Raw genomic sequence first — 25,800 nt, forward strand, 5'->3', positions numbered from 1 at the left:
TATAGCCAGAGAATCCAGTTTAATAGGCTGCTATACAGGAAGACTTTGTTCTATGATACATTCTGGAAATAGTTTTCAAATGTTACTTACAGATACTGTATAAAATAGATACCGGTTTTATTGATTATACATCAAGATTCTTCAATCATTTAACCTGCTATTAAGTAATATATAAGATGTGTGGTGGAAAGTGAGCAACACTTTACAGGACAATCTAAATCTAATAAATAGATCTGTATCTCACCACGAGATTGAGCCACTGCTGTGCCGTTGTCAGACTACAGAGCAACCACAACGTCACACACGCTGGTACAGCTGCAGATGGTAAAATAGGAGATGAAAATCCCATTCCTTGAGCAGCTCCTCTTCCCTACATGACTTTTTTGGCTTTGGTCTGTACAGTAGTACTGTGTGTGCTTGTTTGGTCCATGCAAAGCTATGAACAGTGTCTCATTAAGAAAAAATAGAATTTAAGTTGAAGAGGTATCGTTTCAGTTAATTTGGGGTTGAAATGCAGTATCTCTCTGATCACAGGAAGGGCAGTACCTGCTTTTTCTGGGTGTCTATTTCAACAAGAGGGTGGAAGTAGCTACTGAAGTGTTTTAAGCAACACAGCTCTTGGTGTCCAGACTCTGTGTAAGATACTCTTAGTCGAAGAGGTTAGCAAGGATTGTACTCCTGTTACAGCATGTGTTTGGGAAAATACAGGCCAGGGGAAAAAAAAAATTCCAAAACTCAAATCTGAAACTGGCACTTCTTTACCCACAGGCTTACCACACCATTGAGAACACTTTCACTCTGGAATATACAACATGGCAGCTGGCTTCAAGCTGCAAACTGCATGTTTTCTATTGTCACAGGAATCAATAGCATACTGGAAATAAATAAGAAATAAAAAATAAACCAACCAAAACGCCGCTGTTTGGCTGAATCGCAAGCAGTGTGCACAATATGCCAGATTTACAGAGAGATTTCCCATTCAAACAAACTTCAACAGAAACAGACCACGGGGAAACAAACTGCATATTGAGGAGAATAAGTGCCCGCTGGCATTGCCGAGCCGCAGGACGCTGTGGCTTTACAGTCCTTGCAGGGGAGGGCAGCGCCTTCACTCGAACATCTCGTAGTGGCGCGTTTGCCTCACCCGGGGCACCATGTCCATGAGCAGCCTGCAGGGAGAGCACAAAGCTGTGCTGGGCTACAGCCGGCACAAAGACGCTTCTACAGCTTGCAGGGTTACTAAGGAAACAGCAACAGTTAACCTGTTCTATATGCTTGTAGAAGAAAGCCTTGCAAACGTTAGTCTCAGTATTCATAATGATATTTACCTAGACTTTGTCACCTTATATCTGACTGGACATACCTTGTGATAACTCTGAATAGTGGCAACGTAACACTTTGGCACTTTCAGTTTAATGATTATTCATAATCCTTCAAAGAAAAATCCACCTTGGGCCATCACTGAGACCCTTAGAATGACAACTCGTAATTTTACTCAAATACATCAAGAATCAAATATTTTAAAGACATTACAAACACAAAAATGTGGCATTTTTCCTCATGTGCCAAGATGTGGCCTGTGAAACTAACAAAGACACGAGATGTTTCCTTTGATAATTTTGAATTAGTCTTGTAAACAGTACTTTCAGAAGCAGCTGTATACCTCACTAAATACAATTCTTACAGCTATAGGGTGTGTTACACCACTAGTATCCACTACATAGCACTTTCAAATATATTTTTTAAACAGAAAAGGGGGAACGCTTAGTGCTATGCATACCCTAAAACAGGTGACACTATTAAAAAGATTTTATATATTTAAAGAAATGAAGACAAAGGATTTTATTTATTTAAGAATATAGATAATAGGCCAGATCTAGTCACCACACAAAGGATCATGCACAGGACAGCCCCAGACCTGAATATTTAAATATTCATGAATAAAAAAGAGCTCAGGTGGTGTAACAGCCTTTACAGTTTTCCAGAACAGTTAGTTTTACAGTGGAAATTGTGATTATACCGACCTATTTAAGAGTGGAACTCCCCATTAAAAAGTTAATTGAATTTTCCAAGTTGGGGAAAAAAATAAAAAAAAAAAACAAAAAAAAAAAACCAAACCCACACAGCTTCCAGCTAAAAAAAAAATGCAGCCTGGCCAAGGGCTGCTTCTCAATGGGCATAATTCCAACTAAGATGCTCCATCTCCCACTTTCTTTTGTGGCAGATAAGCCACAAGGGATAAAGTCTAAAATTTGGTTTAGATTCCATGCAGTCAAGGGAAATTGTGGTAGCAATGAAGGGCATGGCAGACCTCCATTAGATTTTTTATTCTGTTTCTGGTGTGAATCAAGAAAGCATCTTCAAATTCAAGAGAAACAACATCTGAAACATGAGCAGGAACCTTCAGTTCAGAAGTTGCCAAAGGTAGGGCTGGGACAGAAATCAAGAGTAAGATCCCTCTTTAAAACTTGGGCACCTTTCCTTTAATCCAAAGGCAAAGCAGTGCTCAGAAATGTGCCATAAATGCAAGGAGGACTGTTTTTATCCATCATTTGTGGTTATTTTTCAGATTTTGTATTTCAAGTATACAAAAATCTAAAATTATTCTGATTTCTTTTTAAGTCCTGGTTGCTTTCCAGCTGATGTGGGGCACACAGCCTTTTCTAACCCTTCCCACACATCCTGCTCCAGCACTGGCTGCTAGTCTAATAAATTCCAGGGACTGATTGCACTGGAATTACCTAAACTCTTAAAGGCTATGACCTCCCACCTCTCAGAGCCAGCCCAGGACACAGGGCCCTGCCTGCTCCCAGGAGATACTCACTTGATTCCATAGGCAGATATTGTAAGTCCAATTAACACTCCTATACTGCCATCCAGGAACCAGACAGAAGAATTGTGTTTAAACACTTCTGCACTAAGAAGGATGGAAAATCCCATTATTCCACCTACAAGAGAGTTGAAACCTAGAAGGGGGGGAAAAAAATTAAAGGATGAATGCCAGGAACTCATGGAAAGGGAAATGGTTTTGCACAGTTTCCCTGTCAAAGACCCTCTCTTGCAGTTTTTATCCCATTCCATATATTTATTTACATGCTTGGCACTATTGCTCAGAGCTGCAGACATTGCTGATGACATACAGGATAATCCTAGTAATATCTTCTATTTATGCTTTAGATGTACCACGGTAGCTTCTTATCTACTATTTACAATTCTAATGAACATCCTTTTAGATTCCTTTTTTCTTTTTAACCCATTCTCTTTTTCTCCAAGACTGTCCCTTCAAAATTCTCACAGAGCTTTTGGAAAAATTAATGCCCTTTTCCATTCAACTCCTGTTTGATTGATTATTGATTTGGGGTTTATAAGTCATTCCTTGTGTTCTGGTTTTTAACTCCAAATTCCCTTTTTCTGATTTTTTTCCACAATAACCCAAAAGTTGTTCTATACAAAAAGAAGTCACTGAGAATACATTAATTTGGTAGATCCATACACTATTTAACCTAGATAATAAATGAATGATCAAACCTGAAATATTCTATATTGCTTGGTGAGTCAGCTCTAGCCAGCTGCTATTTACAGGACTTAGCCAGGTTTTTGCAGTTCCCCATGACTGCCAACAATGATCCACCTGACACTTGTTCCTGAGCCTGTCCTTTGATCCACACCTTTCACATCCAGTCTTTGTCTATTTACTCATTTATACTGCTAACACGTGTTGAAATTATGTATACTGTCTATAGATATAAAGAATATAAAATATAAATTAATAATTAGAGTTTTAATGTTACTTCCCCTGCTCCAGCTTAATTCAGAATCCATCAGCACGATGGATCCATGCAAAAGAATGAAACATTTTCATGCCATTCTTCGCTGATGGTTCCAAATAATTTAAAAGCTACTTGCAAAGGAAATTGTTTTCCCTTCCTGACTCTCACTCAGGCAAAGCTTTCTTTGCTGATGTGGCAGGAAATCATGTAATGGCTGCAGGTATTAATCCAGACACTGTTCTGAGTGTAAGGCCAGCACAGGAAAAAACAGGTGGCTAAATCTGGGTAGGAAACAGGTACCTAAAACCTACAGGAAAGTTGGCTGACATCACTGACTGTCACAGACTTGTCCTCTGGGATGTCACAAAATTCAAGGCAGGAAATGGCTATTTTTATTACCCAAAAGGCCAAGAGCTTTTGCTGTAAACACACTGTACAAATGACATTTTGCCTCATTAGGATTCATACACCCAGGATTTAAAGAGACATTGCTGTTAAGCCCTACTCTAAAAAAGCATTATTAACAAAAATTAATAGAGGTTGACATGTATAAAAGAGAATTTGCTGTTCTGAAAATAAATCTATTTTTTAAGAAGAAAAATTCATGCTCCTTTTACTCAAAACAGTTTGTTGGTCTGGAGCCAGGAATCACAGGAGGTAAATTAGCAGGAAACAGAAAACACTAAAAAAAGATAAGCAAGGGACTGCTAAATCTGTCTCAGCTGCTGAATCACATTGTCTCTTCCTGATCATTAATAAATCAAGTACATATGTAAATATATCTTGTGAAAGCAGATATTTAACCACACATGTTAAAATCAGCCTCCTACATTTTCTAAAGTAGTTCTAAAGGGGAGAAGAGAGATAAAAACCAGGCTGAGGTAATTGTATACTTTTTTCCCTAATTTTTTTAATCAAAGAATGAGCAGTTTCCAGCTCAGAAGCAGTATCATTAGCACGAGGATGTAATTATGGGGAAAGAGATTTCTCTGTCATACAGGAGAACAATTCAGAGCTGGAGTTGTTTAGGAATTTTCAGTTAATATTTTGGCTGAATAAACTGCTCTGTTTCAAAACTAAGCTACATTTTTCTGAAGGGAGGGTCCCTCATTTGCCTGCCTAGGCACAGCTCTGAAATGGCCAACGTGTCCCAGTTCCACCCTGGCAGTGAAGGAAGTCAGACTCACTGGGCTGCAGTTCCCAGCATCCTTTCCAGAATCCTTTCTGCAGGTTGGAGAGATTTTTGTTTTCAAATGTCTAAAGTGGCAGAGCCCATTGGAAAGAGTAAGATGTCTGAGCTGGAAGTCTGCTGGGAGAGAATCCCAAATACACTTAAGCAATAGCTTAGTTGTAACCCCCTCACTGCTATTCTGATGCTTTTTTTGCTTCTTTCAGATTTAAAATATAAATACTCATGAAGAATTTATATAAGTGGGATGATAGAGATACACATAATGTGTGCTATCACACATCATCCAGAAAAAAATTAAGTATGTTTAATTTGCTTAAAATAAAGCAAAATTTATGTATCTCTAGAGTAAGCTGAGAATTGAATCTCCTTAAAGTGAAACCTGTAGCAAAGAGTAAAATAATTTAGGTACCACAACCTATGAATCATGAACACCCTCCAGTGTTTGTTTACTGAGTATTTCACACTGCCCTGGCAGATAAAACTGGAGAGATTTGTAGGGGGCTGTGAAACTTCTGCCATCACTGTGGCCTCACCCGTGTGAAAGGCAGATCCCTGGGATTTCTGAGGATTCAGGAGCCTGAGCCCTGCCAGTAAGAGGAATATCTGGACCCATTTATAAAGCATGATTTTAAACCTGCCTTTAAAACCAGAAGCAGTCAGGTGCTGGGCTGATGGAGTGGTGGCAGTGAGGTGCTCCAGGATGCAGTGGAGGAGATTCACCCTGTGCCAAACCCCAGAGGAGTGCAGGGCAGGGAGGGCTTTTGTCTCACACCTGCCCTGCCCCAGCAGCTCTGCTGAGTGGCAGGGAAAAGCACTGTGGTGACAAATGACACCAAAGGGATGATGCACTGTGGGTGCTGGTGCTGATCCCTGCTCAAGGCAGGCAGTGTTTCTGCAGCAGACTTTGAGCTTCATTTGAGCTTTCAGGATTTTACCAGGCACTGGCAGTGAGGATGGAGGTGATTTAACCAAAGCTCTCTGAATTGGTGTCATATCCCCCTGCTGCAACCCAACCTCTGAGTGATACACCCCTAATCCATTTTCTACTCTAACTCTATTATTGCTTACTATCCACACATTCACTGCTTGGCTTCCACCAGGCATTCCATTTCAGCTGAGCTATCTGTGCTAGAGGCCAGTGGTACCACAGACTGTTCTAGGGTTTGGGTCTGGTTTTTCCCATTTCTCAGTGGCTGCCTTATTTCAATGCTCTTTCACAGCTCTCAGCATGCAGGGGTCCCTGGAAGAGTCTATAAAAGCAGAGGATCAATGTCACACTCACCATCAGTTATCAGTGCTCTGCTTGTAAGGACCTTTCCCAGCATAAATTTGATTACTGCCAAGACTGTGCAAAGGATTCCACTTAGAACAGAGACACTGTACAGAAAATCATCCTGGGGAAATAAAAAAAAAAAGAAAAAAAATATGTCAGACATTAGTATGTCTTCTGGTCATGTCCCACCTATTAATGAAAAATGCTACTAATTACTGTGCAATTGTTTGTGCTACTGAGAAACACAACCTGAGACCAAGATTTCCTACCTTATGACTTCCACAACAGCTGGTGCTTATTTTGCTTGTATTGCCACCTGCAATTGCTTTTGCAGCCATAATTAATGACAGTTCCAATCAACAAACTGTGAGTTGACCCAGCCTCCTCAGAGTCAGGAGATTATATTTACCTGTGGGGCTGAGTGCAGACTGCCAGGTCATCCAATGCCTAATGCCAGCACTAATGAAGTCCCCACAGGCAGGAGGAAGGCTTGACAATACAATCCCACTTACCAGAGCAATATTGATTCTTGGTGTAAGAAATAACCATTTAATGCTGTTTCTGATTCTGGGCTTGCTTTTGATTTTGTTTCATTTCCTTTTTCAGAAGCCTGGTTCAAGCTACATCCATAAAACTTCCGATGCTGATGTGCAAAGTAAAGTTTAGCTCTTTCATAGAAAACATTTTTTTTTCAGGGACTTCCAATTCACAGAAGCATTCCCACTGCTTAATTTGCACGTGAAAGATGTGCTCCCCAGGCTCCCTCAGGAGAGAGCTGTGTGTCAGGGCAGGGCAAAGAAGAGTTAGTTATTATTGTCTAACACCATTCTCTAAAGGCCACCAGGAGCCCCCAGCCCTTGCTGCTGGCTGGTTTGTGTGTGGCTGGGCTGGAGGACACTGCTGGGTGCTGGAAGCTGCAATAAGGTGCCCAAAGGGGTCCCTGTGTGAGATACATCAGCCCACGGGCTGCAGAAAAACCCAGAGCTCTCAGCTGCCGCCTGACCACAGAGCTTCGAGTTACATTCATTTATTACTCTTGATAGAAGCTTTAATTCAAGCTGTTGCAACACCACTACAAGTGAAGGAAATAGCAAGAATTCTTTTTTAATTTGTATCTGCAGGTCTAAGTGGGCCAGTGCCACTGGGACCCTGTTCCTGATGAAAACACTCTGGCAAAAGTCCCCGTTGGTACCAAACATTGTCATGATGATTCATCAGCAGCTCCATCCATTTTCATTATTTTAGCAGCAATTTGATACCCAAAAAAATCAAAAAATAGTTTTGAAAGCTGCTTAGGAAGATACTGAGAATTAGATTACTGATATAATGTACTCATTTCTCTAAATAAATCATTCAATATTTTTTATAACATTTTGTATGTCATATAATTTCTACTTCACTCACATCATGAGCTCATTTTCTCTCTAGACATGGTACAATATTAACAATATTAAGACAAAATGTACTGAGGGAAAGAGGGTAAAATAGAAGCAATGAGAACACAGAACTCGAGTACTGGGTAAAGGTAGGATAAAAAGCATCCATAAGGTTATTTTAACAGAACAACTGAAAAATATCCAGGCAATTTCTGAGTGCCAGGGAAGGACTAAGGAAATACTGGCAATATTTGGTTACTGTCAATCTAACAAGGAAAGTTGGGAGCTCTCAGAAAGTCTGAAATGACAACAAAGCTTCAAAAGTCTGGACAAGCTTTGCAAAAAATATTCAAAATTTGAGATCCTTGTCAAAACTATGCCTCTAATTTTTACGCATCTTTCTCAAAAATGTGTATTTTCAGTGCCCGAAAACTTCATTTTGATAGCCTAACAGTTCTGATTGCTTAATCTAATCTAATATTGAACCTAATATTTAATATACAGTGTAAGTATAAGGCTTCAGAATAATTTGAAGCAGAATGCTGTGCTCCACAACATTTCTCTCTTGTCCCACTTGGCACGAGGATTACATGAGTTCCCTTGTTTCCCCATCACCCCACAGACCCTCCAAAGAGTCTCTGATTCCTCCCAGACATCCCTACCTCTTATCTTTGTCTTCCCTCCCAATGCAGCACAGGCTTTGTTCCCAACACAGAGCTGGACACTGCAGGCCAGCAGAGGTAACAGAATAAATCACTTTGCTGTGGACAGTTGTGTCACTGTCAGCCTTGGGATGATGAAAAGCAGTTTTCCTACCCCTGTGAAATCCTTGGGAATGCACTGGAAAGCCATTACTAATTGACATTGTTTGGAAAAAATCTATGGATCACAACACAAGGTATTTTGAAAATTGTTCCAGAGATGTTCAAAATTCCAGTTATTGATTGTGAAAATGCAATGCCTTATTCCCTGTGCTATCACATCAGGTTTCATCCTCTTCATAGTGCTTTATTCAGAGTTTTTTTCTTGGGTTTTTTTCTTGTTATGGCATGTCACAAATTTTTGGGGTGAATTCAGTATTTTTCCTGTACATGTCACTAAGACCACAGTATGTGGAAATGCATCTTGCTATTTGTTCTGCTATACAGTCATGATCAAAATGAGTCTAGCTACTCTGCTGGAATCCAAGAATGATCTGAACATAATACGGATTTCTGAATGAAGCCATGAATTTCTGAACAGGCTTTTTTACAGAGAACACATATTCAGGATCTGGAAATTATTTATGTTTTCCCTTTTTTTTTTTTTTTTTTTTTTTTCCACTGAATCACATGTGACAAGCTCATTTTGCTGCCAATACTAATCACTAACTACTAATCACTAATACTAACCACTGATAAAAGACCAAACAAATCAAAGCTGCTTCGTTATCACTGTGAACGCAAGAAAGGGAAGAAATTAAAAAAGCCTGCTCTGAATCCAGACACTTTTGGCTGTACCAAACAGCTTTTGTGAAGGTGGTATTCCCGGTTTTATCTCTGAACAATTCCCAAAAATCTCTAAACAACACCCAAACCTCTAAACAACACCCAAAATCTCTAAAAGAACACCCAAAATGTGTAAACGCCCCCCAAAATCTGCAGACACCCCCAAAGCCAGCCGCTCCTGCCGTGGCAGCTCCCGCAGGAGCCACCGGGAGGCGGCAGATCCCGCACGAACCGAGCGCGGCTGTCAGCACAAACACAAGAGGAAAAACCCTTTAAAACTCTCTTTTTTCAGTACTTCTCTGTGCTTTCTGGGTGTGCAGGCGCCCCAGAGCTGGGAGAAGGAGGGTGAGGCTGTTTGCTGCTGCCAAGGAGGTTTTGCGGGGGTACCAGAGCATCCCCAAAGCGATGCCCGGCAGCACGGGCAGCCCGAGCAGGTGAGGGTGAAAGAGAAGAAAAACAGCTCAGGGCATCGCCTTGGCACTATTTTGGTGCCAAGCAGCTGGAACTGGTTTAGGACAGCAGGATTCTATGAATTAGCCGAGGGAAAGCTGCTGTGGGCCGAGTCCTGGGCTGAGCGGGCGACAAAGGCGCTGTGGGCTCCAGAGGGTTAAACACGTCACCCCGAGGCTGTGAAATGATTCCCGTCAAAAGAACTCATCCTTCGGAGAGATGAAGGCAAGAAAAGCCGTAATGGAGAGCTAAATTAATAAAATAAGCCGGGCCATCTGGCACCATCTCCCTGCGGATCTTCCCGCAGCCGTGCCCTCCCGGTAGCCCTCGCCTTCCCATCTGACAGTCATTAGGGGCACGGAGCACATCCAGCCAGGCTCACCCTACCTGCCCTTGCTGCTATTTTAATTAAAGCACCAGTAAATTGTGACAGATGATAAAAATTTAAATTCTGATCATTTCCATATGATAAAGGCTTCCTGGTGTGGTAAATAAAGCACCTTCCTTTCCCATTTCTTTTCATCATATTGCCTCACTGCTACTACATTGTACATGAGCCCTTAATTAAAGGACACCTATATCTGATTAGCTGGCTTCATGTATAGACCAGCACTGTACATAAAGCAAGGTGCCCATCCTGGGCTGCCTTCTCATTACACAGCACTTTAACAGCTACAATGTGCCTACTTAAGATTTATTTTATGCTAGGTTTTATACTGTGGTTTTATGCTTTCTTTCCTAGGAATAAAATCTTTTCCTCTTTTACCTAAGAAAAGAATAATAGAAGTCAGCAGGCAGCTTTCCTCCACTTGGTCCAAATGCATTGTCCCCAGCTGTGCAGTTGAGAAGAGCGGGTTGCAAAATTGTCACAACAGTTCTGTCCCTGCTTTCAAGGATTTCACCAAAAGCAGCAGTAATCTTATGGCTTCAGAAAAAGTTTGTTGGTTTTTATGTTGCTACTCGGATCTCTTCCTAAATCTATTATTGAACGTAAAAAAATAAAAAACTTCACAATGGATTCTTCAGTGCTTAGCTTATTAGGTAGAAATATTTTAACCCAGCCTAGTAATTAAGTTGCAGCTGATTTGTGTTCCTAATCTTTCCCTAGAACGCATATTGCTAATTCTGACCCTAAAACTTTGCCCTGGTTTCATGTATTACTTCTACCAGCTCCTCTCTCCCCATTCTCCTTTAGCTGCAGTCACTTCACTTCTGAGATGTAAAAATGTTCTCATTTCACCTGCACTGTACAGTGTGGAGTCAAAAGACATTCACTGGTATGGGAGGAAGCTCTGTCCTTCCTTGGTCATTCATCCTACTGCAATCCCAGAACAAGCTGCTTGTCCCACCCCGACAGCTGCAGGCTTCCTTCCACTCCTCTGCCCTCTCTGAACCAGCCAAAAGTTCCTCCACACTCCTGCAGGAGCTGGGAATTACTGGTACTGCCTTTTTCCTGCCATTTTTTCCCTTTCCAGAGAAGCTGGTGTCTCACAGTGTTTTGCCTCTCCTCTGCTGAGCCTGGCTCCTCTTGGTTGAGGAGGTAGGGATGTGTTTCTGGAATGCTACAGATGGTGTTGGCAGGAGCAAACTCAGGGCTGGCCCAAACTGAGCTGAGTTTGTGTTGTTAAATATTAATTTTGCCCATCTCTGCAACTCACCATCTGTCTCCTGGATCCCAGCAATGACCCTTCTTCAGTCCAGGTGCTTGGTGACCATCCTCCCCAGCACCTGCCAGGTTCTGCTCCCCATCCCTACCTTCACACTTCCCACAGCCTCCTGCTCCTGCAGCTCCCCCAGCAGCTGCCAAGTCATCTGGGCACACTGGGATCACTAAAAGCCCCTCTGCAGAGTATGTTATTCAGTGAAAAAGGACTCCTCTTCTTCCCCTGAAGGATTATGTTACTATATAGAGAGCAACAGGAAAGTTTCTAATACAAACATTCAAAAAAAAAAAAAAAAGTCCAAATCTCTCTCACACTTTCTCCCAAGTAATAAATAGTTTATGTAATCAGTCTAAAGGGAGCTCCTGGGAAGCCAGAGGGTCTCTCTCACTAGCAAGCTTCAAAAGGGATGAGTTCTAATTGCACTTCACTGTCAGAAAACAAACCAACAGCCCAGTCTCTGACTCAAGCAGCAGACAGTCTCTTCACACGGAGATACAAAGATCTATTATTAGTACAAAAAAAAAAAAAAATCTTATGAATGTTTAAACTAGTCTTTGGTGTGACAAAGCAATCCCACAGCACAGAATGCTTTTTCAAGAAGCAGATAACAAAGACAGGGTGTGCTGGATGCCATGGCAAGGCATGGGATCTGGGAGCTGAGGGACTGGGAGTTGCAGAGAACCCTCGTAGGTGACCTTAGGACTCCTGCAAAGGGTCTGCTTAACTATTAGATCAGTCATGCTTCCCGTCCTCACAGAATTCATCCACATTGTTTAAACACCAAAGTCATGAAACACAAATTAAAATTGTGTTTGTCCACCCTCAGAAGAGCGAGACTGGTTTTTCCAATGAGCAGGAAGCTGAGACCAGCAATGCATTCCACATCACCCACCAAGTGGGGAGCAGCCAGAAAGATTTTTCTTTCTTATAAAATCTGGAAAAATCTCTTTCTGGTAAAATCTGGAAATGAGGCTTTTCATCTAAGCAAAGAATGATGTGCAGCTGTTCATTTGTCCAAACCCTGGCTTACTCTTCAATTCAAATTCTCAACAATCTGCAAGAAGAACATGTATCTTAGGCCAAACTCCAAGCCATACATAGAAATAACAATTATAAAGCAGGATTCTAATGTATAATTAATGTATATGATATTCTGATTTTAAATGGCAAGCACTAAATTATATATGAGGTTCATAAATGTATAGGGAAATGTGTATAAAGACATATGTGTATATAATCATAAGTGCTATTTGTTATGTTGCTACTGACCTATAATTCAACTGCTGACATTGTTGAATATATGTTTATGATGTATTTATTTTAAACTATTAAACCAATAAATCAATTAGAACTCACAAAGCTACACTGTGCCACCCCTACCTTCCTTTTTCAGCTGTAATCAATAACACACAATAGAATAACATATGGCCTAATTTTTCACGAGATTTCATTTGTAAAAGCATTGGAGGCACCACATGAGACGGGCTGCACATCCTTCATACACAAACTGATTACCTCTTTCCTTTGTCCTGCAGGAAATGTCACAAATATTGCATGATGCTTGCTTACTCTTGCAAAAAAGTGTCCTTTGCCATACTAATGAGGACAAATGCCAAACTGCATTGACATTACATGTGTTATACTATTACCCAGGGAAATGCAAGCAGTAACTGAATAGTAAATGGATATTGATTTACAACCCCAGGTGAAATTAAAACAGCCTTTCTCAGTGTGGTTGGGTTGGGCTTTTTGAGCCTTCTTCAAGAAACAAGAAAAAGTCTGTGAGTTTTTTGTGGCAATGGTCAAAATAAAGCACATCATTCATGTCTAAATTATATTTGCACTATCCAAAAATATCTAGTAATTGACATGATGAAGGAGAGGGGCAAATGATGAAGGGGTTTTTATCACAGAGCTGGCAAGCAGCAAATGCAAACACAAAGCAATGCTCAAAACCTACACTCAAGGATTTTTAAATTCCTTTCTCAATATATTAATAAAATGTCAAAAATCAGTAAAATTTACACAGAAATCCAAGCATGTCATCAACAGTATGCAAAATCACTGTTCCTTCTTATTTGCAGTGAAATGTGTGTGTATCGAATCCTCAGGGACAGCATTGGCTGTGGATATTGCTCTCTGAAACATCAATAAAGGAATGGTAATTCCTTCCCCTATTGGGAATTATCTTACTATGGCTAACACAGGTTGGAGAACAAATGCTGAAAGTAACAATAAGGGAAATATTCTCAATCTCACAGCTAGGGGAAAAGGAGCCTCAGTAAATTATTTCTGAGCCAACAAGAAATGATTCTATTTTAGGTTCAACACTCATCATTGTAGGAAAAAAAATTAAATTACATGAGAAATATTAATTTAAAATTAACCTGAAGGGTAAACAAAAATGAAGACTTTCTCTTCCAAATGTCAATTACTGACTAGCTTTTTAATTCAGGTGTATTGAATAAGAGCTAAAATTATCAGAAATTTTCATGTCAAACACTCCAGAAAGAAGAGCAGCTGGCCTACTTCATCTAATACTTTCAGCAAGTGCTGGAACAATGGGGAAAAAAAAAGAAAAAAGGGAGAGGGGAAAAAAATTCAAAGATCTGGCTGGTGAAAAATATTTCCTTAGGGATCAATGATATGAAACTGAAATAATAACTGCAGCATGTCATGTTGAAGCAGGCCCATACAGAATAAATATTCCCAGCTAAATAAAAAATTTCCAGCTACATAAAAAATGGGACAACATAGAAAGAACTGGAATTTTCAGCTGTAATGTGCCCACACATCGATGGCACATCTCTCTCCCCTGTATAAAATTTGGTCTCTTTGGGTTTTGTAATCTTTCCTTTTTTATTTTTTTGGGTTTGATAGTGGCACTGAAAGATCCTGGAAATCTTGGGGGCAGGGTGTGACTCTGAACAGCTCCTGTACAGGAATCCTACCCAAATCTGAAGCATTCTAGAGATACAAAAGTAGGAGAGAAACAATAAGATTCCCCTCCAAATGTGCTCCAAGGCAAGTGGAAAATGTTATCACATCTCTAAATTCTCAAAACCAGGAAGCTTTAATTAAAAATCTTTTCAGGCAAGTGAGAATGGAGGTCACAGCTCGACAAAGCGCCTGGCACGTACGTGCTGGCAAAAATTGTCTCCACTCCCACACCCAAATTTGCCTCCAAAGGAAAAGGAAGCATCTCTACAAATCCAAGGTGAGGTTACCTGGCAGACAAACCCCCTCTGAAAGGGATAGGAAATCTCTGTTCTCCTCATTTACTCCTCTCTCCAAAAATCAGACACCCATCATATGTTTTTTAATGCTCACAAAGGGTAACGTAAAAATCTTCAAAACTGTGGGAGAAAGATCCAATCCACTTCTCACTGCCCATATTCAATACTGGCATTTTCCAGCCCTCTTGGACAAACACATCCCTTCAGTCTCCTGAATATTTCTCCTATATCTACCTTATCATCACCCCTGATATTCATGACTTCATTAAATAATTCATTTCAATACATACACCATTCTATGGATCACTGTTGAAAAACACTGCTCTACATCACAAATACCAAAAAACTCTGGCACAAGGGATTGTGTTTTGAACCCCGAGGATTATTATTATTACATCTCAGTTGCTTGAAAATGAACTTTTCTGCACAGTTAAGAGATGTATAATTAATAAAAATACAGAATTATATAGTAAGTGTATAATTAATTGTCTGGCCAGCTCTCCTGACACAGAATATCATTTTTCAGGGCAGGCTTCTTTTTAATTAAAATATAAATATAAAGTCCATGCAAAGGGAAAACCTTAAGTTTACCTAATAATGAGAATTTCTGGGCTTGCTGCTAACTGCAGGAAATTAAACCTACAGTTAAAGTTCTCTAAAAATATCAATTCAGTGCTAAACAGTAATTTGCAAAAGTGAACATATTGCATAAATCCCTGGTGACCCTTATCCTTTGAATTCTGTGGGCTCTCCAGGCTTCTTCATCTAAAGCTGGAGATAAAATTAAAAAGAAAGGCATGAAGAAAGTCACTGAAAACCAAATTTGGGCCTTTTGGGCCAGTAGGGCCATGGTTGCTGTGGTATGTAGGAAACACACACACTACAAAGTCAAAATTCCAGACAAACACTTCTCATTAAACTCATCCAAGTTATTTTAAACTAATTGATCTACCTAGTCATTCATATCTTGCCCTACAGGCTATGCCAAAGTTAACTACAGTCCTCAGCATATCAAGCTAGGGAACCAAGGGGAGAAATCCACTGTTTCTGTGTTTCCCAAGGTTTTGAGGCATTCAAAAGAATTACAAAATCACTGCCTGTGCTGAAAGCCTGTGCTGTGACATAACACTGCCTACTGAGACACAGCAAGAGGTAAAAGAAACATGAAGCAGAAGAGGAAGGCAGAAGCAATATTAAGAAATACAGAAAGTCAGGAGCTCTAATTGTCCTCCCTCCTGTGCCGGTGCAGATCAGGAGTACTGTCATTCACAGGACTTCAACAAAATTACATTCAGCATGGAAGAAAAGAGAATTCAAATGGGTGACTGGAAAATGCCTGACTAAGCTAACCATGAGCTCCTGCCCTGTAAACTGAGCAGTACCTCTCTGCAGCCTAAGAATCTGTGGGCATTTAAGCCCCCTGCAGAATGGGGAAGTCAAGGTGCAAATGCCATTAATGTGCAGTGAAACTCTCATTATCTCCTGGTCCTCTGAATTGTTCTGATAGCCAGACCTGCACCTGAAATCATCATGTGAAATGACAACAATAGAGAAGGCTCCTGTTTCTAAGTGTCCATATAAGTAAAAGAATATCTGTTCAAAATATTTGGAAAATACTTAAAATTAATTCTTAATCACATGATTTTTATATTTTCTCTTATTGCTAGTATTTTCATTAAAGCATTTCTTTCAAGATTCACTTTACGGACAACAGAACCTCTACATCAAATAATTCACAAAATCTTTCCAAGAAAATGTTTTGCTACGTGCATATTAAGAACTGACAGACGCATAACCAGTGTACCTCATATGCAACAGGAAATACAATGAACTTCCTATAATTGATCCAGAATTATTCAAAAGTTACTGACTCTGCTTTTAGGCTTTTAGTCATAGTTCTATACCATTAGCAAGCAGATACTTAAGTACCCAGTCTGTTTTATTTCTAAAATGAAACTTGTCCATATCATATTATTATTATTATTTTCTCCAAAACTTCTGCAAGTTAAAATGATTATACCATTAGCAAGCAGATACTTAACTACCCAGTCTGTTTTATTTCTAAAATTAAACTTGTCCACATCATATCATATTATTATTATTATTATTTTCTCCAAAACTTCTGCAAGTTAAAATGAACTTAGAGAAAAAGTTCCTGAATTTTACCAGAAATAAAAGACATAAAAAGAGACTTTATAGCTCTGAGAAAATGCAGTCAGTCATGTTGCTTTGCATTATTATTATCATTAGGTTAATCTTAAAATGAACTCAGAGAAAAAGTTCCTGACATAAAGTAAAGACATAAAAAGAGACTTTATAGCTCTGAGAAAATGCAGTCAGTCATGTTGCTTTGCATTATTATTATCATTAGGTTAATCTTGAATCCCCCACGTAGAGCAGTGCATTCCAAACCATCTCCATTCTCAGGGCTGACTACCAACTTTGTGTTCAGCATCTGAACACCAAGAGCAACATTTTCCAGTTGGGTTTTTCCCACATTATCTCCCTTAAGATTAAAGTCACACAGCTAAAATTTCACAAGACTCTTTAAAAATTACCCACATCTTCAATGACCTTTGCTGCAATAAAGAGCAATAAGGATGTAAACTGTACCAAAAAATCATGGGACTCTGACTCACATGTGAAACTTCTGTTGAGGCACAGAACCTCTTAATTTAGTGCCAAGCTCTTCACTTCAGTTTTATACCAGTTTGGGGCACTGGTGGAGTAACAGTACCTTTCCTTGGTCTTAACGCTCTGTTCTTGCTCACACCATGAGGACAATTCCCTGCTCTCAGAATAGCAAGTCAATATCAAATCCCAGTAACACAGTTATCACCAGCAGAAAATATTTCAGGTCACTATTTTGATGCAGAACTAGTTACTTTACTGCTATGCAAAAAACTATTAACAGAAAACATTGTTCCTGTTATATACATGATATATAGCCATACATTAAAACCAAATTACATGGTAAGATACTACAGAAATTACTATCATTAGCAATTAGTGGTCCAAGGAGTACAAGACAGCACCCTGAATAAAGGAGCAGAGACAGAAACTTCTGCCTCCTACTGATGAAATTTGAGCAGATTGCCCCTCTGCTCAGATGCTGATGATGGCCTGGGCAGGTGCAGCTTTGCTGGGAGCACAATCAGTCAACAAAGACCCAAACAACTGAGAAGAACAACAATTTCTGCTTAGAGCAGCTAAGGGAGAAACAAGCAACCTGAAAATCAACATCACAGTCAGGCACAGCTAGGGCAACTGGAAAGGTTCCTATTCAACAACATCCTCTTCTCCCAGTTATTTTTAATGTTGGCAACCCCTAGGCATTATACCTCACTGGCCATGACTTGCAGCAGGGGTGGAACTCTGAGCCTTCCCAGTTTTCATTGTTATTCTGAGTTTGCACAGAGATATTTCACCTGTCACACAACCCTTGCTGAATAAGTTTCCCACAGGGAGATGTACTGAAAGGCTTTGAAATTAAAATCCTTGCCATGTCATTTAAGAGGAATTGAACAAAAGTACCATCTCTTGTCATCCCATGCTCCATCCTACATTCCAGGCAGAATTGCCAGGTATGAAAATCCTTTAGGTGTGTGTGCATGTGGCTTTTACCCTGCCACCAGTCATCCAGAGTCCATGCCTTGCCAGATACATCCTTCAAAGTTTTGGTAGTACTCGAGTGCCTAGATGAGTGAGAACAGTCACAGGAGGAAGATTATCCACCCATATTTATAGGTCTGATTCTATACCTTTTCCTACTGTGACTGCATTTAAAAACATTAAAAATGAGGAAGTACAATATCATAAAAATAATAAAAATCATAAAATGCAAGTAATAAAAAAATGTTTACAATCTAAATATGAGACATCTCCATGTTAGAAATAGAGCCCTCTCTTGTAGGCTGAACTTGTAATGATGAAAGAGTGAGATAGAGATGACACAACTTTTAAACTTTTGTTCATACTGATAGAATTATTAGAGCATTTGCCCACAATGAATTAGACTGAGACTTCCAAGTTAACCTGATATACACTATCAAAAATTCACCAAAATGAGTGTTTTATTTATGGTAGTAACCTCCCTTTTCCTTTCTCCTACACTGAGTCAGGACTATATATTTCAGTTGCTCACTAAACAGGAGTCAAGCTGTAGCCAGTTTGCACTGTTTGGCTACAGACAAGTCAAGCAGTTGTTCCTCAGATGACCACCACAGCAGGGTCTCCCCTCACCCTCACCTGCCTCATCTTCAGCCTCACTGGACATGCCCCATGCTCATTCCCCAACCCAGTTCTGTCAAAATGTTTTGATTGGGTTTAAGAACCAACTCCTGAAAGTGTTTAAGCTAACCCAGATCATTTTGACAGAACCAGGTTGGTGAACTCCATGTGCTGTAATGCTGGCAAAGCTGAGGAGGCAGGAAAGTATGAAGACTGGAAAAGAGGGCAAGCAAAATGCAAAGAGAACATGAATCACCTGCAGTCAAACAATGCACCTGGCTGCAATTCAGTAACGTGCTAACTATGGGCTGTGCTGCTCATCTTCACCCAGGTTTCCATAAACTACTGAAAACAAGCTTCTGGAATTGCCCAGCTCCTTGCAAGTTTCCATGAGAACACAAGACCCAGCTGGTCATCTGCACTGCTAACAGTGGGTAACAGATGGAATTCCATTCTGGCTTTTTGACTTTCCAGCTCTGCCTCCATCTCCTGGTTGAAAAGAAGGAGTTTTGGTTTCTGTGTGGTGCTGTATTGAGAATGGCACTTGGCAGGGTGAATCCTCAAGGTGAGAGGCTGAGCACGCAACCAGACCAAACTTCACAAAGGTTGAAGACAAAGCTCTGAGTCAGGCTGTGCACACAACAACTGAACTGAAGCCTCCTTTTGTCTGAGCACATTAGGAAGAGTCTTGTGGGAGTGGAACCACTGCCAAATGGTTTTCCCAGTGAGCAGCTCGTTAAGATGAGTAGAAGTTAATAGCCAGTACTGAAAGGAAGCAAGCAGCACAGGCCAGAGCAGAGCTGAGAGAAAGGCCACAGGGGAGAGCTGCTCCACAGGCCAGGTAGGGGCTGCTTTCACAGCCAAAAGAAAGCAGAGAGCAGGAAAAAAGCCCTTGTGATGCTCCATGGTGAGTCAGTCTAAAAGTCAGCTCTTTCATCCAGCATGCTCCCCTCACCTGTTTCATCCCTGCTACATGTACATGGCTCTGGAGTTGGAGGCAAGAGCAGGAAGACATTAACATATAATCAAAAATATTTTTTTTCCACACTGAAAATAAAATACTGAAGCCACTGGAGTAATAAACTGTGGAAACATTCATCTCATAAAATTCTAGTACATTCATTAAACCCAGAGAGGCCTCCTCTCTGTAAGTGAACTCCCACAGTCCTGTGTAGAAGCTTTAAGTGGTTATGCTGAGAGAGATTTGGGGTCAAACCTATAAAAAACCCATAATTAAACTCCATCACATAAATAAAAAATACTGCTGGAAGTGCAGGGCCAGTATGTGAGCCAGGCAGGAAAGGCACCTGCTAGAGCTCCACAGGGTTCAGTGGGGCTGTTGGAAGGAGACACTGGCAATTCTCAGTCCCACTGGTAGGGCAGGGAATAAAGGGAACATTTAAAAGAACAGGAATCACCTTACCACTTCTGGAAGCACCCTCTTCGCAAGATCATGGATGGCTTTGATCACAATACATATTGATGACAGCAGGAATATGACACCCAAGATAACACAAGCCCTGGGGGAAAAAAATAGAAAAAAAATACAAAGAAATGTTAAGAACATATTTGAAGTTGCCAACTCTTCCAGGGTAACAGAGGGTGCCAGAATATTAATAATAAAAAAATGTCTTAAGGAGCTAAAGATAGAGGCTTAAATTAAAGAACAGAATGAAACATCCAGTTCCTCTCCCATCCCTAAAACCTGGATTATGTATGAGAAGGCAGGGCACAGCAGATGATGTTCCATTCTCTGATGTTTCAGAGAGAATGACCTGCTACTTCTGCTCCTGATGATTTATCACAGAGTCCTCTAGAGAAGGATCCTTTATCTGTATTTGTTTGTTTTGCTAGGATCTCCCATTAGAAAAAAATGAAGGGAGCTCCATTCTCTTTACCAAGCCAGCAGAGATATTTGGTAAACGTGGTCAGTAGCAGAACAGAACCTGGAACAGCTGTTTCCTCCCCAGTCAGGTGTGATGTGACTCAGGAACTGGCCCACAAAAGCTGGCTGTTGGCTGACTTGCCACTTGCTGAGCCAGTGACTGCTTGACATAAGATACATGAACTTCCTGCAAGGATATGCTGACATTTCATCTGACAGCCACTCTGAAAGACAAGCTTTTCTATCCCCCCCACCAACAGCCTTAAACCAACACAGCCCAAAATCTGTGAGCTGGAAAATATGGATCACACTTCCTGTGGCAATACCTACTGCTGGATGCCTGCTGAATGCATCTTCCCTCTCCCTCAGCACATCTTTTATTCCCTGCACACTTCTGGGGAAGACAGACAAACTTTCCCTGGGGAATGCCCTGACCACTGTCTGGATTTTATTCCCACATAAATCAGAGAGTTTGGGGTTATCTCTGTGGACTTGCCAAACATCCAAGTCTTTGCAAAACACTTGTATTTTTGCAAGTTTTTGGCAAATTTGCCAGCAGATACACAATGGCTTCAGCAATCTTGATCTGTTTCTCTTATTTTCCAGCTCAGTTTTACTGTGGCAAAAGAATTCCCATCCACCTACTTACCCAGAAATAGCTAAAGTAGATAGAAGAAAAGGAAGATGATCACAACAGTGACAAGGGTATTAATAGCAGACAGAAATGCAGTCTGAGGTTTGAATAAGCATTCAGTAGTCATATTTAGCATATTTATCATATTTAGCCTAGCTTCTCCTTTATAAGCTGGCTTTTGGAATCCACAGCCATGCAAAATTCATGAGTATAGTACTTCAAGCAAAAAAATACATGTTTTTTGCCTTCTTGAGTGTATTGATTTATCTGCAAAACCACTAAAACATAACACTGCACTGTATCTTCTTTTAATCTCATTTGCTAGAAAGAAATAATTTCTAACTAGCCCGCAAATCATGCAAAATTCAACTACAAATGTAAAAAATAACAAACCTCCTAAAATTAATCTGAGGAATTGTAGTACCTAATAAACAAGTTGCAATTGGTTATTGTAAGCACGCTCTCACTGTACTAGACCACAAAAATGTTAATACAAGCCAGCTCACTTCCATCTGCTAACAATCACTGCTGTGTAACTAAAGAGTGTTTCCAACTGCACACCAAGGGTGCTAGTGCCAAGGTGCTTGGCAAATGCAATTTCATTAAGAACATTCAATTAAATTAGATGAGCAAACTGCCATTCCTAAACAGGTTTAAATCAACTCAGAAGCACCCAGAAAAACTAGTGAGAGAGGAGTGATGCAGAAGTGAGGGTGGACTGATAACACAAATAAGAATTTAAAGCCCAGATAGCTTTGTCCTACCCCTGGACTTACATCTCCAGCACCTCTTGAGGATAATGTCCTTATTTTACAGCCATTTCTACCTAAGTCAGTGTCACAGGTTCCCACTATCTACTAAATAATTATAGTTATAATTGATCTGTAAAGCAAAATAATTGATTGCTACAGGTTTGACAGGCAAGAGAAAAGCTCTAATGAAGAATGCATGAATCTGGAATCTTCTCCAGTCTGTAATGTATTGGTTCTAAAAAGAAGGAGAAAGACAGAAAATTTAGTCAAAACATTTTAAAACAGTGCAAAATCTTTATTTGGTTTTCAGAAACAATAAGCTTTCTGGAATCTTTCAGGATGCAGTACAGTTTGAAGAATAGAAAGCTAATTCACAAAGGACAAGGTGAGGGCATCTCTCTGATATTCAGGCAGCAACCAACTTTTAACTCAACTACAGTGCAAACTTTCAAAGTTGTTGTTTATTTTATTAAAGAAATGGCATTTGGAATGCAAGAGTAATGAAAACTACAAGAGAATTAAATATTACAGATTTAACATTTAAACCACCAAGCCTTCTTTAGTTTGCTGTAGGTGTTGGTAGCTGATCATTATCTGCCCAAGATACTTCTTAATTTTGATGTGGTTTTGAGGCAGTATTTGTATGTGAAAATCCAGAAGACAATATGAAGTCTAATTCATTATATTAGAAATTACCTCATCAGTTCTGTCAAATTTTCAGTATTATTCTGTCACAGATGAAACTCTCTGTTAAATTGGTTGTACTGCAGCCTCAGGCATTGAGAAGGAAATAATTTAGACACTCAAAACCATCAAAGACTTTATACAGCTTTGGAGATTTTGTCCCTGCTAGATCACTTCTAGTGGAATTCAGACACCTGTATAAATCTTAAAAACAAAAGATTGATTCTGACAATTGAATCTTGACAATTTTCAAAAGATGCTTTCTTGAAAGCAGTATTACAACCCACATACAACCCATTTATATTTATACAGCCCTATAAATACCCATTTTGTACTACAGCAGCCCTGGATTTTTCACACTCATCAGAAGCAGATCAGTGTAACTACATTACAGCACACACAGCTGCCACCTCACCTCTTCCATCACATATTCCCTGTGTGGAGCTCTAATAGACACAATTCCTCATTTTGATGACAAATTCTCACAACTCATAAGGAAACCAGAAAAGGAAATCAATCACTGTAAGCACCTGGTATTCTTTTCCTTAATCAAAAATTTGTTGCTTTGCATAAGTCAATGGCTTTTAAGCAAGTAGCTATGAAAAGTACTGAGATTCAGAGGCTTCCATCTCCACAGATTCAATTTTCAAGCTGCTATTAGTAAATTAGCACTTTTTCCCCTCATTTTATGACAAAATTAATTTCCTAAGGAGAGTAAGTCCAACAATCCAATTGGTTTGCATTCAGCAGATGCAGCAGAACAGCATCCTAATTCATGGATTTAGCCTTAATTCTATCTTAAAGTTTGCAATTCTTTGTTATAATTCCCTGCAAGTAGTGATAAGACTAAAATTCTGTAATGCTGCCAACACAGAATTAGAGATTAATCTCACTCAGATTTCTATGGTGATTAATCTTCAACATAATGAAGTAATTTTACTTTAGCATGGTCTTGCCACACTAAACACCCTTTCCATGAGTTGACCCCTTTCAGATAAAGAGGCTGCTCCTCCTTAAAGAGGTAAGCAGCAGTCAGATTGATGTAAGACTGCAGGTTTAGATTCTCAGCTACTTGCTTGGTAACATTTTATAAAAATGAATCGATAATAGCAATGAAATTACAAATATATGCTGAGTAAAGAGCTCTGCTATAAACTACCTCAAAAGTGATCAGAGAAAAGCTAAACAAGGGTGGGTGGAAACGGAGTTTTTCTCATATCAACTGACTGCTATGAAACAGCCAATGCAAAAATTTTCCCTTCTCAATTATCATCCCATTCTCTTTTTGGCAAATCTTTACAGCAGCACAGTACCAACGAGGGTTTGCAATGAAGCCCTTGGTAATTCCTCCTCTCAAGTCAGCAAAGGTGGAAAAACAGAATTAAGGATTCAGAAAAAAATATTAGTGATGCATATGAACACAATCTGCAAAAATGTGTTAACTTTCTCCTAGCAGCTCACAGGGAGCTGTTTTGGGGCAGTAGGGAGGGAAAAGGGTCTCATGCACTTGATGGTTTGTCTGTTCCAGCCTGGAAACTTTCACCACCACGCTTCCAATTCATTAAACTATTGCCTGAAACATGATGACACCACGTGGAATAAAACAAGTTTGTCAGGAGCAGTCTAATTGCTTCCCAATTTTGTTCTATTCTCCCACCTGTTACATTAATTTCAGTATCCCAAATTAGCTGACCTGTTTTGATTTATATGGGTTATTTCGGCTATTCTCCCACCTGTTTCATTCATTTCAGTATCCCAGATTAGCTGACCTGTTTTGATTAATATGGGTTATTTGCGGGGGGGTTGGGGGTGTTTATTACTTCTACCAAAGCAAAGAGGTTCACAGAACAGAAGAGTCCAGGATGGAAGGAACTCCAAATGTCACCTGGTCCAACTCTTCATGGCAAAGGGGAGTCTAGATGAGATTCTCAGTACCCTGCCCACCTGCTTCTTGGAAATTTCCCACAATGAGGACTCTGCCACATCCCTGGGGAGGTTGTTCCAGTGATTGATTGTTCTCACTGTAAAAACTTCCTTTCTGGTATCAAGATTGCTTGCCTTATTCACAGAAAACATTTTGATCATTTCAGCTGAGCTACAGGGGTAAACATGACAAAAAGAACTGGAAAAAAAATCATTGTATAAAGCACTAGGATTTGTATTCATATTCTTGAGATAGAAATTCTATTCTCACATTTGCAAAGCTGCCATCTAAGCAAGCTTCTCTTCCTCATCCAATTCTCTGGCAGCCACAATGATGTAAATAAAAGACAACACTTCTAATTTTTACATGTATTCTGGTTACTCTACAAAGCAGGTTTGCTCTATTTTTCTGCATTTCCTTGATTGTTAAGAATCTTATCACGTTATATTTTCCTAAGATAAATGAGATTTCCACCATGGATTAATAGTGGAACAGTTTCTCAGAGAGGCTGTGGAGCCTCCATCCTTGGAAGTTTTGGAGACCTGACTGGATGAAGTTTTGAGTGCCCTATTCTGATCTCACATCTCACTCTGCTCTGAGCAAGAGCTTGTTCCAGAGACCTCCTGAGGCCCCTTCTACCCTGCAGTATCCTGTGAACCTATTAATTTTTAGTCACAAAATCTTTAACTCTGCAGGCTCTGTCAAGATCTTTCAGTACTAATGACTCCTAATAGCCCACAGAAAAGGAAATGTTAAAATCTCTGCAGGCTGTTTTCACCACTGAAGTGGTGAAAAATATTACTTTGCAAGGAAACTATAGCTTCACATTAAAATGAGCTGCAGGCCAATAAGACAAATATGAGCTCTAAGCCCAGGAGTAATGTGAGCTTCTTCAGCAAAGCTGAGAAAATCAGTTTTATGATGGATACAGAATTTAATCTCTGAGTAAACCCACTAATAAAACCTCTAGAGTTTAAGGAAGAAAAAAAAATTATAAAAGTAATTATTCTAATAAAAACTGTAAAAGTGCTGAATCCTGTTTCCCTATGATTAGAAGGGATTTTAGTATTAGTGGCTGACAGAATATCATGTAGAGAATCATTCAAGGAAATTCAGATGGTACAACATGGAAGGCAATTGTCCAGGAGGCTTTCACTGTCAGAAAATAGGAAAATATTTTTGAGCATGAAGTATTCATTCACTCTCTAATTCTGTATCTATACTTTTTTCTCAATTGTCTTCC

The 25,800-nt window shown here is 39.8% G+C and overlaps 1 protein-coding gene across 1 annotated transcript in view; it reads right to left on the bottom strand.

Annotated features, from left to right (window-relative positions):
• The window catches only part of TMEM163 (transmembrane protein 163), an 86,754-nt gene continuing 60,954 nt past the window's right edge, over positions 1 to 25,800 (bottom strand). Inside the window, exons 5-8 of the mRNA XM_041407413.1 lie at positions 20,102 to 20,198; positions 6,245 to 6,356; positions 2,825 to 2,966; positions 1 to 1,169 (exon numbers count right to left, since the gene is read on the bottom strand). Coding sequence (XP_041263347.1) covers positions 1,109 to 1,169; positions 2,825 to 2,966; positions 6,245 to 6,356; positions 20,102 to 20,198 — 412 coding nt within the window. The 3' untranslated portion in view covers positions 1 to 1,108. The remainder of the gene's footprint in view (positions 1,170 to 2,824; positions 2,967 to 6,244; positions 6,357 to 20,101; positions 20,199 to 25,800) is intronic.

Source organism: Onychostruthus taczanowskii, unplaced genomic scaffold (genome assembly GCF_017590055.1).
Source record: "Onychostruthus taczanowskii isolate IOZ18803 unplaced genomic scaffold, ASM1759005v1 scaffold10, whole genome shotgun sequence".
NCBI lineage: Eukaryota > Metazoa > Chordata > Aves > Passeriformes > Passeridae > Onychostruthus > Onychostruthus taczanowskii.